The sequence below is a fragment of the Triticum aestivum genome, chromosome 5D (assembly GCF_018294505.1).
Source record: "Triticum aestivum cultivar Chinese Spring chromosome 5D, IWGSC CS RefSeq v2.1, whole genome shotgun sequence".
In the NCBI taxonomy this organism is placed as follows: Eukaryota; Viridiplantae; Streptophyta; class Magnoliopsida; order Poales; family Poaceae; genus Triticum; species Triticum aestivum.
Genome location: NC_057808.1, coordinates 509,085,832 through 509,102,189, shown reverse-complemented (window position 1 = coordinate 509,102,189; position 16,358 = coordinate 509,085,832). Strand labels below are relative to the sequence as shown.

The window sequence follows — 16,358 nt, the reverse complement described above, 5'->3', positions numbered from 1 at the left end:
AATTCTATTTTTATTCTTTCCTTTTTAATTATTCTTTTTCTTTTCTTTTTTAAATGCCCGGACTTCTAGCCTGTGGAAGCTTCTAACCGTTTTTTTACGACGGTTTTTATTCTGTTTTTGTTGTTCCTTTTTTGTTTTCACGGACATTTTTTGAAACTTTTGAACTTTTTCTGGAATCTGCAAACTTTTTTCGAATGCATGTACATATTCAAATGCAGAAAAAAATTCCAAGGACAAACTTTTTCCCAAATCTACGAACTTTTTTTTTAATTCTGTAAACTTTTTTTCAAAATCGATGAACTTTTCTCCAAATCCATGAAATTTTTTCAAAGTCGTGAATTTTGGTTTACATAATCGATGAACATTTTTCAAATATACAATCTTGTTTTAAAATTTCCAAACTTTTTTTAAATCATGAACTTTTTTGAAGTTGTAAACTTCTTTTCAAATCCACTATCTATTTTATGAACTCGTGAAATTTTTTGAAGTCATGATTTATGTTTCGTTTTCCCGACCTTTTTGAAAAAAAATCTTCCAAAAGACATTCTGGCCTCCTGCCACGTCATTCGGCACCCCGGAGGTGGAGTGGGTGCGCCCTGGTGAGCTGCCAGGTCGCCCGTTTGATAGGCCGGCAAATGACTACACGGACGGGGAGCTGAGTAGGAGCTCTTTCAAGGCATGCATCCAACTTATTTGGGCCACTGGCTGGGCTATCCAAAATACATTAGGCCCATTTTCAAGGCTCTTCCTGTCATCTTCCCCCCAAAATCAACCGACCTGAATCTCTGCTTCTTGAAATCGGTTGCAGCGGGAGACGCTCTAACCGTCGTCTATATAGCCTCCATCCATCGCCGTCCTCCCCTCCCATTGTTTCTCGTAGCTTCCTTCCTTCCGCGCCCTCCCTCTCCTTTTCATCTGTGCGTTCTTGCGAAGCTGTTCAACCGAGGCGAGATGGCGGAAAAGCGGAAGGCCGACGACAACCTTAACGGGACAAGGCATCCGGCTGCGCGGACGGACCCTACAGCCGGCGACGAACTCGCCGGTACATCGGCGCAGGCATCAGGGCCGACGGCGAATCCAACCGGCGACGGCATTGCCGGGACTTCGCAGGCGCTTGCGGGGCTGACGGCGGCGACTACAGGCTCCGCCGGCGGCTCTTCCCAGTCCGGTGGAGGTGAGTGCCCAAGAAATCAAAGAATACGACGAGCGCGGGGTTCGTTCTTGCGTTGATGCCCGCTTCTTGGATTGTAACCTCGTTTCTTGCAGCTGCTCGCGGGGCCAGGGGCGGGTCGGGGTACAGGGGATTCTCCCAGTCGCAGCCGCATAGGAGGGCGCCGCAGATGCCATCTCAGGGGATGCTCCGGCCGCCGCAGATGCCATCTCAGCGGATGCTCCGGCCGCCGCGGGGCAATCCAGGTGCGTTCCTTCCCAAGATGCTCCGGCCGCCGCTGGGATTCTGATCCGTGCGGTTCTTGGTTCTTCATTGATGCCGGAGTTGGATTTCTTGGTTTCTGTTGCAGCCGTTGGGAGTGCGCCCTTCCCGTACCACGCGCCGACCGGCAATGGTTCGCTCTCCGGCCCCAGGCAGACAGGAACAGGGCAGCCGCTCGGCCACTCCGGCTCCGGCGGGGTAATTTTCGACGCATTACTTTCCATTCATTCGTTATTTGGGCTGTCCTCCCGCCATGAACTCATTGATTTCTTCTTGGATCTTCGCATAGCAGCCTTCTTCGGCGATCTCTTCCGCAAGCGCACCAGGCGCTCCAGTCAATCCCCTCGTTCGAGCGTGCCCTCGTTGCAACAGGCCCACGATCGTGTTTTTGGGCTTGTCGCCATTGTGCGCGGATTGCTTAAGCACTTTCGTCATCAGCTACGTGCTTCCGCGGCACCCGGAGATCCACTACGGCGGCGCCAGCTCGACCACCGCCAATGGTCACCAGCGCCAGCTCGACCACCGCCTCCGCCAGCCTTCTTCCGCGGCGCTGCCACGGGCACGGGCTGCCGTCGGCCCACTCAGAAGGGCACCGACTGATGGCTGGTGCAATAATTGCCTAGCGCTAACCAGGGGGGTTTTGGGCTCGTCGCCCTTGTGCGATGTTTGCTACAACCGCCTCTTCGTCGCCGGCGACGTGCCTCCGCAGCACGCGCAGACCGGCGGCCACGTGCTTCCGAGTCCGGTCCCCAGCTACGCCTACGCGGGTGTGCCACGGGGGCCAGTCCCTGCCGGTGAGCAGCAGTACCGGGCTGCGGCCATTGGGCCTTCTTCCACCTCGAGCTCGGCCGTGGGTTCGGGCCCGATCTGCCAGGCTTGTGGCCACCCCTTCGGCACCGGCAACAGGGCGTGCAGGCTTTGGCGCCTCCACGGTCCGCCACCGCCACCGCCAGGGCTCGGCTAGCTCATATCTCGTCGCTCCAATGAGTACTGTGAGTGAGAATGTCTTCTGAACTCCGGCAGCCATTTCTGCTGGCTCTGTTTTGACAAAGATGTTTGCTCTGTTTTGACGAAGATGTGGCCAAATGTGGCAATACATACATAGAGTAGATCATATACTTGATTGTTTCCTTTGTCAGTGCTCTCACATTATAAAATGGTACTCTTCATACTTGCTGTGGATGTCAGTGTGCAATCTGATTCCTAATCTTTGGTAATATTCCTACGCTTTGATTTTGCCTCAGTTGTCTGGCTGGTTCACTTTCAGTTCAACCAAATGAGGAGTACTTGAGAGCTTCTTCCTGGGTACTGATTCAGTTTGAGTTGAGATTACATTTTCTTATACTAGTGATGAAACTGATGATCAGTTCAAATCCTAACAGTATGCTAGGGCCAATACATATACTAGATCATTCGGTGGTTATTTCCCTCCGTATCATTTTGCTCTTCCTGACGCTTTGGTGTTGCCTCTTTTGTTTTGACTGATTCAGTTTCTGTTAAACAGAATGAGTGCTAAAAAAATTCAGACTATATCATGATTTATTAACCCAGGGGTTTGGCGATATAACATCACCCGATATCTAGGTTTACCATTTTTAAGCAAGTAATTTAGAGGGAGTCTCGCGATGATTTCTGCAATTTACATAAAGTTCTGCAAAACCTTCTCTAATACTGTAATGCTATAATGATGTACTAATGTACTAATGTTCTGCAAAACCTTCTATAATACTGTAATGCGAGTATTATGCACTAATGATGTGCATTTCCGAGTTGTACAGTAATGCTATAGTCATAAAAGTCCTTTAACCTATTTGGCCTGTAGTTTGCTAATTGCGATACATGTCAAGAATCGCTCGCGACAGCATGGGCCAATCCATTAGTGGGAGTGTAGGAAACCTTCTGGCGGTATTGGGAAGGTTCTTCCTCCGGTTTAGGAACTTGAGCTCGGTTTTGGGAAGGGTCCGCCCGTTTTTTTATTTTGTACACCAGTTTTCTTGGGTTTTGTTTTAAAAGAACCTGGTTTTCAGTTCCTATTTTCCCTTTCTTGTTTTACTTCAATTTTTTATCCGAGATCATTTTTAAAATTCTTGAATACTTATTTGCATTCCCACAATTTCCTTCAAAATGCACAATCATTTAAACAATTTATTTTAAATTTTTAACATTTTCTAAAATTGTTCAACATTTCTTTAATTTGCAAAAAATCCAAATTATGATATTATTTCAAAATAATAATTGTTTTTTTCAAATTCATGAAGTATTTTTGAATTCATAAACGAAATATTAAAATTCGTCAATAGTTTAAAAATCCTCAAACATTTCTTAATACTCATTAATACTTTTGAAAATCAAAATAAAACCTACAATAATAAAAATCAATAAATAAATAAACTCAGTTTTCTTAGACATAAATAAATAAACTCGGTTTGCACTCTCGTTGGGAGAGTAGCGCTTGCCTCCGCTCGCTGGGCCAGGCCTATATGGGAAAGCGCGTGATGGCATGAGCGATGCGAGTGTACTGCTCGCCCTGAGCTATATACAGCTGCTCCCGAGTAGTAGAGCTAGTGGACTCTAATGCACACGCGCACATCTGCGACATTTGACATCGTCATGCTTCGGTCTTCACTCTTCCTGCACGCTGGCTGCTTTGCGCTGGCCTATTCCTTTCCGCCTCAAAGAGCAAGTACAATAGTGGGTTACAAGCCTGCTTAGAGCATCTATAGCCGGCCTTCTCGAATATCTCTTAAGCGTTTGCGGACGCGTCCGGTCAGTGACCGCACAGGAGAGAAGAAAAAAAAAGGATTCAATCGAACCTCTCATTCATCCCTATATATCCAGGCTATCCGCGAACCCTCATATTAAATACAAACATACAGAGGATATAAGGGCTCGTGAACGCGCGCAAACGCGCCCGATCAGTCCGCCACGTAGGACGCGGCCCTACCCTGGACCACCTTTTCTCGTTCTTTAATCATTCTTTTCTTTCTCTTCTCTCTTCATCTCCACCAATTACGTGCAACCGACGAAGGAAAAATATTACCCTCAAGGCCACCTTCTTGATATGGTTTTTACGCAGTCTACTTCGACGACTTGGCAAGGTATTATGCATCGTCTAGGTCTCCTTAAAAAAGGGGTTATTTGGAGAGTTTTTGACGGCTCTAGTATAAATATTTGGAGAGATAATTGGTTGCCTAGAATTTTTGGACTAAAAATCTCGGGAAAAAATGAATGGAACCAGGATCAAATGGGTGTCGGAATTAGTTCTGAACGAATCAAGGAGATGGGATGTGAATTTAATCAAGCACTTTTTTTACCCCCATGTTGCCGATGAGGAAAAGGTGTGTGTTCAGTCCTCTGGCAACGGTGATTTTATTGCTTGGCACTATGAAAAGAATGGATTGTTCTTTGTAAAAAGTGCGTATAATTTGGCGCTTATGCTGAACGAGAGGAAGGAGGATAGTGGAGTCTAGTAGTGCCACCGATGGGGAGAGGTAACTATGGAATATCATTTGGAACGCCAATGTGCCTCAGAAGATCTAACTTTTTTGCGTGGCATGCATCATCCAATAGCCTGGCGGTACAACTTAATAGAATTAAACATCATCAGGCAACTTCAGGCGGGTGCTCTATTTGTGGATTGGAGGATGAGAGTATCTTTCATGCATTGGTGTCTTGCCCTAAGGCAAGAGCGTTGCGTATGGAGTTGAGAGGATTGTGGAATATGCAAGGGAAGAGGTTTTCAATTACTCAGGGCCTGATTAGTTGCTTATTTTATTGGATCAGCTAACGCATCCAGTTCGCGAACAAATCTTATTCATGTTCTGGAGAGCTTGATACTTACACAATGGTTTAATTTTTGCTAAAAGGAAAGAGTTTGTTTCTAACTCAGCGAGCTTTTGTGGATATCTACTGGACGAAGTACTCATCCTGCCATTTCAAGACTGAGTTCGTCCCTGGCGTCAAATGAAAGGGAGTTAAAGATGGGCTAAAATCTGCTAATGCCCCTCCGAGAAGTCCCGAGGTATGGCAGCCTTCGCCTTCTGGTCATATTAAAATTAACGTGGATGCCAGTTTTGTGGACAGCAATTGCTCTGCTAGTGTGGGGTTGTTGTCAGGGATTCGGTAGGCGAAATCATTGTCTCTTCCTGGGATTATAATTGTTTGTGTGCCAGCGTTGATGAAGTGGAGCTTCGGACGTGTCTCACTGGCCTTTATATTGGATCACTTTTCATAAGCCTATTATTTTGGAAACGGACTGCGTTTTTGTGGTCTCCTTCCTTGCACGTGATAAGCTTGATAGATCATTTCTCATGGATCTGAAGAAGGAAGTGATAGTCATCACCAAGTTCCTACCAAATTGGAAGCTGGTCAAGATCAATAGACAAGCCAATGTGGTAACTCACCAAATTGTGAAGTTTAGCTTTGATAATAGGTCAGATGGTTTGCTCTGTAATAGTTTTCTGCCTTGCGTGGCGAATGTCGCAAGAAATGATTGTATTCAACTATTTTAAGTTTTAATATATGGGGTTTAAAAAAATACGTGCAAGTGATCGGGCATATGAGGAAGAAAATGATGAGTATGCCTGTGCGGACGGACAATAGGGGTTTAATGGACACGCCCGGTTACTGACCGGGCATGTCGAGGGGTCGAATTGGAGGCAAGGGATACTTCTAACTATTCAACCACAAATTGGTTCGCATACTTTGTGTGGGTTGGTGTTGGCCGAGAGGCCGCGCGTGCGCTCATTATGTTTTGTTAAGCTCAATAGAAATGCCCTTTTATCGAAGATAAAAAAATGTGCGTGCAACTCTTCAGGCACCACCGCACCAATGCTTTCCACGGCGAAAGGCACCATGTAGCGGCCTACACTCAGGAATTGACCAAATTTTTGGACCATCATGGGAATCAAAGACGACGGAACGGACGCGACCACCCAACCACCGTGTGGATTATTAGCACGTCAGACCTCACTAAAGCCCGTCCTAGTCTGAGCTCTCAGGCGTCCACCGAGAATGGCGCGCATTCCACATCTCTTCCTCCCGCTTCTCTGCTGCCTCACCGCCGCCCGCGGCTCGGTCGACTTCCGAGCTGACCTCAACCACCCCTACGCCGGCAGCTCGCTCTCTACGGCCCATGTCATCGGCCATGCCGCCCGCGCCAGCAAGGCACGGGCGGCGAGGATCAACGCGAGGCTCGCACATGCCATCGGCAAAGGCGGAGACATGTCAGCAGCGCACGTGCCGCTCGCCCCGCTCGGCGACGAGGGCCACTCGCTGACTGTGGGCATCGGCACGCCGCCGCAGCCGCGCACGCTCATCGTCGACACGGGCAGCGACCTCATCTGGACGCAGTGCGAGCTGCCGCGCGGCCGCGCGGCGAGGCAGCGCGAGCCGCCCCTCTACGATCCCCGCAAGTCCTCCTCCTTCTCCTTCCTCCCCTGCGGCAGCAGGCTGTGCCAGGAGGGCCAGTTCAGCGGCAAGAACTGCACCGGGAACAGATGCATGTACGACGAGCTTTACGGCAGCGCCGAGGCGGACGGCCTCCTCGCGTCCGAGACCTTCACCTTCGGGGTGCAGCGCAGCAAGGTCTCCCTCCCCCTCGGCTTCGGATGCGGCGCGCTCTCGGCGGGGAGCCTCGCCGGCGCCTCCGGCCTCATGGGCCTCAGTCCGGGGATCATGTCCCTCGTATCGCAGCTGTCCGTGCCAAGGTTCTCCTACTGCCTCACCCCGTTCGCTGAGCGCAAGACCAGCCCGATGCTGTTCGGCGCCATGGCCGACCTGCGCAAGTACAACACGGCGGGCCCGATCCAGACCACCGCCATACTGACGAACCCGGCAGAGGAGACCTTCTACTACTACGTGCCGCTGGTCGGGCTCTCGCTCGGGACCAAGCGGCTGCGCGTGCCGGCGGACAGCCTCACGATAAAGCCCGACGGCACCGGCGGCACGATCGTCGACTCGGGCAGCACCATCGCGTACCTCGCGGGGACGGCGTTCGAGGCCGTGAAGACGGCCGTGCTGGAGGCGGTGAGCCTCCCGGTGTTCAACGGCACCGTCGAGGACTACGAGCTGTGCTTCGCCCTGCCGAGCGGCGTGGCAATGGCCGCGGTCAAGACGCCGCCGCTCGTGCTCCACTTCGACGGCGGCGCGGCCATGGCGCTGCCGCGGGACAACTACTTCCAGGAGCCCAGAGCCGGGCTGATGTGTCTCGCGGTGGCCAGGTCGCCGGAGGACCTCGGCGCGTCAATCTCCATCATCGGCAACGTCCAGCAGCAGAACATGCACGTGCTCTTTGATGTGCGCAACCAAAAGTTCTCCTTCGCGCCAACCAAATGCCACGACATATGATCGCAATTGCAAGCACGTACTTACAATAACTCTTTCGCAAAACGAAAATTGGAAAACGCGCGACGAGGATAATCTTTGACTATGCTCTCAATTTGGAGCAGTACTTATAGTTTTACTTGGAAAAAAAGGGAGATGCCTAGCAGCGCACATATATGAAAATCTAAGTTATCACGTTTCAAATAAACAGACCAGCGTCCCTCGTCACCTTCCCTACACCCACATGATTCTGGAACCAACAGAAATCCAAAAGAAAATGTCAAATTGAAAAACGACGAGGAGTAGTGGAGTACTCCCTCCGTAAACTAATATAAAAGTGTTTAGATCACTACTTTAATGATGTAAACGCTCTTATATTAGTTTAGAGAGGGAGTAGTATTTATCACTTTGCTCTAAAAAAGGAATGAATTTACTATAATTTTCTTCTCTTTCTCTGGCAGAAAGGGTCTAAATATGTGGGGTTTGCAAGTTAGTCGTGCCTCTTACTCTTTATTGGCGTCTCAATTATGAATCTAAAGCTTTCAGGAAGAGCAAGTTGCTGATCCATGTGTGTGCTAATCAACTGTGTGGTCATCAAAGACATTGCTTCACGAATTGACTATGTGCCAAATCAAGTATCAAGTCCAAGGGAAAATGAATCATCTAGCCCCCACAAGGCCACAATGCTCTCCATTAGCATCGACGGCTTGGAAAAGCTAGTCATGCGTCTCATTCCTGTTTAACAAATAATTTTCTTCAAAAACGTTATAATCCTCTCTGCATTCATATAAAACTTTTGAGGCGTGCCAGGTAGGTCAAAAAGCTTGGCTCTCTTTGAACATCACTAGCCAATCCCTTTAAACCGCATAACTCCTATAAATTTTGGTTTTGAAGAGTTAAACCGAACCTAACCGAACCATTATCTAGTTTAACTCAAAAAAAAAAATTTAAGCGGCGGGTCAACGGACTCTTACATTTGAGTGGCCGTAGCCAAGTCTCGGGATAATTCCGGCCCTTCCCTCATGCTGGTCCCTCCTTGCTCGCACTGCAAGCAGGCCGACGGTAACCAAAGCCATTCCAGCTCCCACTATCACCCCCCCCCCTCCCGACCGCCCAACCCTCTTCCAATCGATTGGAAAACGACGAGGATAATCATTGAGTTGTTCTCTCAATTTGGATTTCGGAGTAGTACTTATCTCATTTTACTTGGAAAAAAGGGACACGGCTAGCCAGCGCCCACGCGTTCGTTGGGGTTGACGAGTAATTGTGCATATATGAAAACCCCACATATTTAGACCCTTTTTGCCGAGAGAAGAAAATGATACAGTTTGAGCACACACACATGCATGTGTACGCATGAATCCCTCCCATCGAGTCGAAGTGGCTAGTACAACGACACATCATGAACCGATCTAGCTTTGTGTGGGAGCTAGTGTTTGATTTTTGACGCACGCGCCACATCAATGTTGTGAAATGGTATTCAAACATGCATGCATGCATCACCTCCATACATATGCATGTAGTGGTTGCCTTCGAACGGTACACTCCCTCGCATGGTTATCGGCGATAAGCCTATATATTCGTGGGCCCGCGTGGACATCCATGATCACCTTGACCAACAACAAGAAAGGTTACCATGGTGGATTCTTCGTTTGGTTCGTGTTATCGTAGTATAGGTCATGGTGAGATTCAGACCTTAAGTTTGAACGCATATACTATATATGCACGCATGCATGCATGAATCCCCGTCGTTGGCTTGAAGTGTGGTGTAACATACATATGCATCGTCAACCTAACCCTCACTCAGTGTGGGGATTTCTAGTTCGAAATCACGGTGCCACATCAAAGTTGTTCCATTGTTACTCAAAAATACACCTCTCCATACATATGTTTGGGCCACACGCATGCAGTGGTTGTCTTCGGGGACTAGCTACTGGCGCGATTATTGGCGAGCTAGCCCATCTCCGGGGTCGCATGGACGGCCATCACTTTGACCGACAACAAGAGAGAGGTTGTACGACCAAGGTGAGATATGCCTCTCTGGCCCGCCGAATGAAAGTGTGTTTGTGTGTGTGGGGGTGGGGGTTACATTGCTACTTCGCACTTTGCTAGGTGAACCTCGGTTGGGGGGGGCATGCATTCATAGCTTAGGATTCCCTTCGTGGCGACACGAGGGGGGGGGCTGCTAGCTACTTCGCACTTTGCTAGGTGAACCTCTGTTGGGGGGGGGCATGCATTCATAGATTAGGATTCCCTTCGTGCCGACACGAGGGAGGGGGCTGGTAGCTACTTCGCACTTTGCTAGGTGAACCTCGGTTGGGGGGGCATGCATTCATAGCTTAGGATTCCCTTCGTGCCGACACGAGGGAGGGGGGTCTCCTAGCTACTTCGCACATTGCTAGGTGAACCTCGGTTGTGGGGGGGGGGCATGCATTCATAGCTTAGGATTCCCTTCATGCCGACATGAGGGAGGGGGGCTGCTGGCTACTTCACACTTTGCTAGGGTAGTGAACCTCGGTTGGGGGGGCATGCATTCATAGCTTAGTATTCCCTTCATGCCGACACGAGGGAGGGGGGCTGCTAGCTACTTCGCACTTTGCTAGGTGTACCTCGGTTGGGGGGGCATTCATTCATAGCTTAGGATTCCCTTCGTGCCGACACGAGGAAGGAGGGGGGCTGCTAGCTACTTCGCACTTTGCTAGGTGAACCTCGGTTGGGGGGGCATGCATTCATAGCTTGGGATTCCCTTCGTGCCGACACGAGGGAGGAGGGGAGCTGCTAGCTACTTCACACTTTGGTAGGTGAACCTCGGTTGGGGGGAGGGGGCATGCGTTCATAGCTTAGGATTCCCTTCGTGCCGACACGAGGGGGGTGGGGGCAAGCAATACCATGCGCTTTGCGAGAGAGGTGCCACATCGAAGTTGCATTTGGTATTTGAGAATCAAACCACCCTTTTCATACATAAATTTGGTCCACCTGCAAGTGTGTTCGTGTTCTGACCCTCTCCCGCGTCATTTTTCGCCAAATTTATGAACATTAGACAAGTCGGATGACACAACAGACATGGTTCACTCAAACTAACCGTGTGCCACGGCGGTGCCCCTGTCACGCACAGATCCGCACAGTACATTGGGCTCCACAAGGCTCCCCTTCTAAAAAATATCTACCCGCCTCGAGGGTTTTTCTGTTTCATAACACACGGTTGTTATCTCCGGACCGTGTGCGATGTTTCTTGTTCCCAATCCTGCCTGCATCCTTAGAAAATATCTGCCCGCCTCGAGGGTTTTTCTGTTTCATAACACACGGTTGTTATCTTCGGACCGTGTGCGATGTTTCTTGTTCCCAATCCTGCTTGCATCCCTAGAAAATATCTGCCCGCCTCGAGGGTTTTTCTGTTTCATAACGCACGGTTGTTATCTCCGGACCATGTGCGATGCACTATCATCAAAATTTTCAATAGCCCCGGCATTTCACTCCCGCGTTTGACTCCCGCTTAGTAAAAAATTTAATACCCACGTCATTTCCTTAAACACCCCCCGCCCCCCTCCACACACACACACACAACACACACACACACCAAAACCTCCTCGGGCGTGCGCGCAGACACACACACACACACACACACCCTCCCTCGCTCGAAACCCTAGCAAGGTCCTCGCCGCCGCTGTCGCCGCCGCCGCAAGGCCTCCATTGTCAACATCTCCCGGTTTGCTCGTGCAGCTTACCCACCGATCTCCATACCCAGGCCGCCCTGAGTTTCTTAGATGACGCCTGCCAAACGCCACCTTTCCCACAGATCCCCATCCCCATCCCCATCCCCCACTCCAGAGCATTGCAGCCTAAGCAGGGCTACGCTTCCCGTGGAGCTCGAGGAGCGACTGGCCCAAAAGAGGTGTATAGCGGTCTCTTCGCCCGTCGTCGCCGAGGAAGCTAAGGACCATTACTGGCAGCAGGCACTCAAGCAGCGGGCTAGAGTATGCGGGCATGTCTCGGCCGCCGGCTACGACATCGAGGTCATCGACAGCGACGGCCTGAGGCGGGCTATGTCATAGGTTAAGTGGCCCACCCCCGACCCCTCGGGTTCAACCGCCGTCGATCTCATCCATGGCCCCTCCGCTGATCTCCTCTGGCTCGCTGTCAACAATTTGCCATTCTACATCGTCATCGAGCCCCTTTTGTCATTTCTGAAGGACATGTTCTGCGAAGCTGGCTTGGGATCCACAGCTTCCAAGTCAGACCTCATCGACAGCGACCACGAGGAGGACACCCTCTCCGGCTCTTCCAAGGGGAAAGCGCCCGTCTGCGACATCAGGGAGGGCACCCTACAGCCGTGCTCTTCCAAGGGGAAGGAGCCCATCTGCGACAACATGGAGCGCATCCAGGGTCCGTGCTCTTCCCACGGGAACGAGCCCATCTGTGACAAGTGAGGAAACCCATGATTTGTTTTGCTGTGCCTCTTCACAAGGGGAAACCCATGATTTGTTTCGTCGAGTCCCTTTTGTAGTGTAGTGAGAATATGTCCAGTTTTAATTGCTATATCTGGTTGTTCGCAGTATGCCTTGTTTATTTCAGTTATTCACAATGTGATGCTCTATATGTGCAATTATTTATTGTGAAGTACATTTCATCAATCCAGCTTCAAACATACCGATAGGAATGCATATATTTGCTTGCTGTTAAGCCTGTTATAGCTAGCATATGCCTCTTTTAAAGTTTTTTGATTGTTCGGTTGTCCGTAGTAAGCATACGTCCAGTTTCAAATGCTATCTTTGGTTGTTCGTAATATGCCTTGTTTATTCCAGTTATTCACAACGTGATGTTCTATATGTGCAAGTATGAACTGTGCAGTTCAATTTCATCTGTACCAGTTTCAACAATACCACTATGAATGACTACATTTGGTTGCTGCATCTTGTAGTTAACACGCCTTTCCATTTTTATTTAACAATAACCAGTGTACTTAGACCGGCACAATACCAGTTTGAATAACTATGTTTGCTTGTTATTAAATGTTAGGCCTGTTGCAGTTAGCACACCTTTCCACTTGTTTTGCTTTACTAGCGTGCTTAAACCTGCACACTGAAGCTATCTTTTGGAGATTATTTTGTCTGCCATGGATAATTTTGGTTGATGTTTAGCCTGTTGTGATTAACATGCTTCTCGATGTACCTGCATAGGACAATTTTGGGAACGACTGCTGTTTTCCATCGAGGTTAGTTTCATCCCATGTCTTATATCTGCTCACTGTTCAGGATATCGGTAGCTGGTACCATATAGGCCGGCGGCTAATAAGGGACTAATAGGTGAATCGGACTTTTAACTGAATATATCTGCAACCCATTTATTCTTAGGTTAACTAGGGCCATATGTAATATATCTGAGGCTACATAGCAACATGCACTGTACTTAATGTCTAAATATCCAATCCTAGGCTACATAGCAACAAGGAAGAGTGTTACATTAATGTTCTAATGATGTCTAGATATACGTAGAAGAGCAGCAGCAGCAGCAACAACAACAATAACACAACCCTGTTTGGATACTCAACTTAGCTAGAGGTTAGAGTTAGTTTCTAGCTCCTGACTAACCCTGAACTAACTCCATCCAAAGAGTTGTTTGGATGGCAGGGTTAGATTGACAATAAATGCACTAGGAGAACTAGCTCCAATTACCACCTCTTGGGTTGGATAATTTTTTAGGTGGGTTATATATGCAACTAGTTCAAACCAGCCCTCATGTTTAGATATACTTTAGGGCTATTTGAGCCCGAACTAGCTCACACTAACTGTAACCCATGGATACAGCAGCAGTTAATCAGCCGATAATTTGTAAGAATGCACTAAACTCCTTTCGGCCCATAATATAAGATGTCAGTTCATCTAATATGTGAGTATATTGGATGTCATAAGATACTCCCTCCGTTCCTAAATATTTGTCTTTTTAGAGATTTCAAACGGACTACCACATACGGATGTATATAGACATATTATAAAAGAGTGTTATACTACATCATTGTGCAATTGATGTTTAACTTCTAATATTAACTTGGTGCTTTCAGGTGCATATGTCATTGGTAAAGATCCGCGCTTTGACCCTTTCTGCGTATGGGGCAATGAGATATCGATGAACCAGCATCAAGTGAGGAAGCTGATAAAGATTGTTAGTAAAATGGGTCCAAAGATGGCAATTAAACTATTTGTTTATACTTTATCCAAGACAACAACGAACTACAGGATGGTAAGTAAGAACTCTGCAACCTTCTTTTTACTGGCCATAATGAGTTGTGTTACATGACAATGTCTGAATCTTTTTCCTTTGCAGTGGTTGCCAAAGCAGTTTACTCAAAATTACCTCTCAAACTACATGATTGATGGGCATGCAAAGGTTAAAGTATTTCTACCAGAACATGATGATTATCTAGATGTTTTCATGAAGACCATGAAGGATGGGCGACCGGCCATCACAAGGGGTTGGACTAGAGTCGTGCGTGCCTTCTGCGTGGAGGAGGGCACAATATGGGCATTCCGCTTCACCTTGTTCAGCAACCAGAATATATTTCGCCTCTTTCTTTACCGTCTTTAATAGTACAAGTATACAACTGTGGTTCATTATTCTTTATTTGGTTTTTATGTAATTCTTGAACATATGTACCTATGAATCGAATAATGCATTGGTTGTTTGAACCTGATGGATATGAATAAACTTTTTGGTATTTTTTGGTCAGTTTTGTGTAGAAACATGGCAAATATAGACTTTTTTACATTCTATAAATTGCCATGGCAATTTAGTCTTCTTTTGGCCATGGCAAATATAGACTTTTTTCTTCTCCTTTGTTTTCTATGATGGCAATTTTCACCCAAGTTCACAATCTAAAAAATTGCCATGGCAATTTTCAGCACTTTTTTGGCTGTGGGCATGGCAAATCTTTTCTTATTCTTTTACAACATGGCAATTTTTCCTTTATCATGACATGGCAAAATTTCCCTTTCATTTTGCCATGGCAAATTTACTTTGCACATACATGGCACTTTTTTTTCCTTTTTTTTGCCATGCGATTATTTACTCATTTTTTCCATGTCAAATTTACCTTTTTTTGTCATGGAAAAATTTATCTTTTATTTGCCATGCCAAAACTAAGTAAAATTCATGGAGCATGGCAAATTTAACTTTCTACCTTGCCATGTCAACTTTTACTTTTTGTTCCATGGCAAATTTTTAGCTTCATTGCCATGGAAATTTTACCTTTAATTACTTGGCAAATTTACTATTACATACATGGCAATTTTTTTACTTTTAAGTTGCCATGGCAAATTTTTACCTTAATTGCCATGGCAAATTTACTTGTAAGTACATGGCAAATTTACTTGAACATACATGGCAAATTTTATTCTTTTTGCCATGTCAAAAAATTTACTTTTAACTTTTGCCATTCAAAATTTTACCTTAATTGCCATGGCGACTATTACTCGGAAGTACATGGCAAATTTACTTGAACATACATGGCAATTTTTACCATGGCAAAATTAACCTTTTTATTTCCATGGCAAAATTAACTTTCTATTGCCATGCCAATTTTTATTTAACATACATGGCAAATTTACTTTTTGTCACTCATGACACATTTACTTTCTAATGGAGCATGCCAAGTTTGAGTTCTATTTTTGCCATGGCAAAAATACTTTACATCCACGGCAGATTTTGACTTTTCCATTGTTCATGGTAATTTTTTGCTTCTATAGACTATGGTACATTTACTTTACAAAACATGGCAATCACCACTACACAAAAGATGGTGCTTTTTTTTTTCTGCTCCATATGATGGCAAGTTTCAATCCACTTTTTTGTCTCTTTGTTTATATAGTAAAAATAGCATACAGATTTTTAATCCACATTTTTTGCCATCATGGTAGCCATTTTGCATAAAAAGATCTTTTTTTTGAACATGGCAAAATTTTCTTATAAAGATAATTGCAATTTTTTTGGGCTTCAACCCATAGTGATTTTCTAGTTGTATCTTGTTCTTTATTTTATATCTATCATGCCAAAATCTGGCCTTTATTATTCATAGCCAAAAGTGGGCTTTCTTAGTCAAAATAGCTTTTGGACAAACTGTTTTTTTTTCTTCTTTTTTTCAACGCAGAAAAAGGCCTGGGGTGATGGTGTTCGGGCTGGGCTTGTCGTCCCGAATGACACCGTTCGGTCGATTGGCTTTCCAGTGAGGAACGAGTCCACTCCCAGACCGAACGGTCGGTACTTATCGATGTCCTAAACCAAAAGTTCCCCTCCCCAAATGACCTATTATAGGTATTGGCCATAGCATACTGTTAGGTTTTGAACTGATCGTCAATTTGATCACTTGTATAATAAAAAGTGTAGTCTCAAACTGAACCAGTACCAACGAAGAACCGAAAGTGATCCAGCCAGACAACTGAGGCAAAATCAAAGCGTAGGAATGGAGCCAAAGATTAGTACAGGAACCAAAGATTAACGAATCAGATTGCACACTGACATCCACAGCAAGTATGAAGAGTATCACTCTATAATGTCACTGACAAAGGAAACAATCAAGTATATAGTGTCCCTGCTCTACTGTATGTATGTA

The 16,358-nt window shown here is 46.7% G+C and overlaps 2 protein-coding genes across 3 annotated transcripts; both read left to right on the top strand.

The window, feature by feature from the left end:
* The first annotated feature begins 812 nt into the window (after window positions 1-812).
* On the top strand, window positions 813-2,562 carry LOC123125824 (uncharacterized). 2 transcript variants are annotated; one of them, XM_044546272.1, is made up of 4 exons: window positions 813-1,174; window positions 1,267-1,416; window positions 1,521-1,630; window positions 1,722-2,562. In XM_044546272.1, the coding sequence occupies exons 1-4, from the start codon at window positions 952-954 to the stop codon at window positions 2,394-2,396; spliced, it is 1,158 nt and encodes a 385-aa protein (XP_044402207.1). In that variant the 5' UTR covers window positions 813-951; the 3' UTR covers window positions 2,397-2,562. The 2 variants fall into 2 exon arrangements, with proteins under 2 accessions (XP_044402207.1, XP_044402208.1); XM_044546273.1 differs by having other exon boundaries at window positions 817-1,174; window positions 1,725-2,562.
* Window positions 2,563-6,420: 3,858 nt separating this feature from the next.
* On the top strand, window positions 6,421-7,993 carry LOC123125823 (aspartic proteinase nepenthesin-1). Its single transcript, XM_044546271.1, has one exon. The coding sequence runs from the start codon at window positions 6,446-6,448 to the stop codon at window positions 7,778-7,780; it is 1,335 nt and encodes a 444-aa protein (XP_044402206.1). The 5' UTR covers window positions 6,421-6,445; the 3' UTR covers window positions 7,781-7,993.
* Window positions 7,994-16,358: the final 8,365 nt, after the last annotated feature.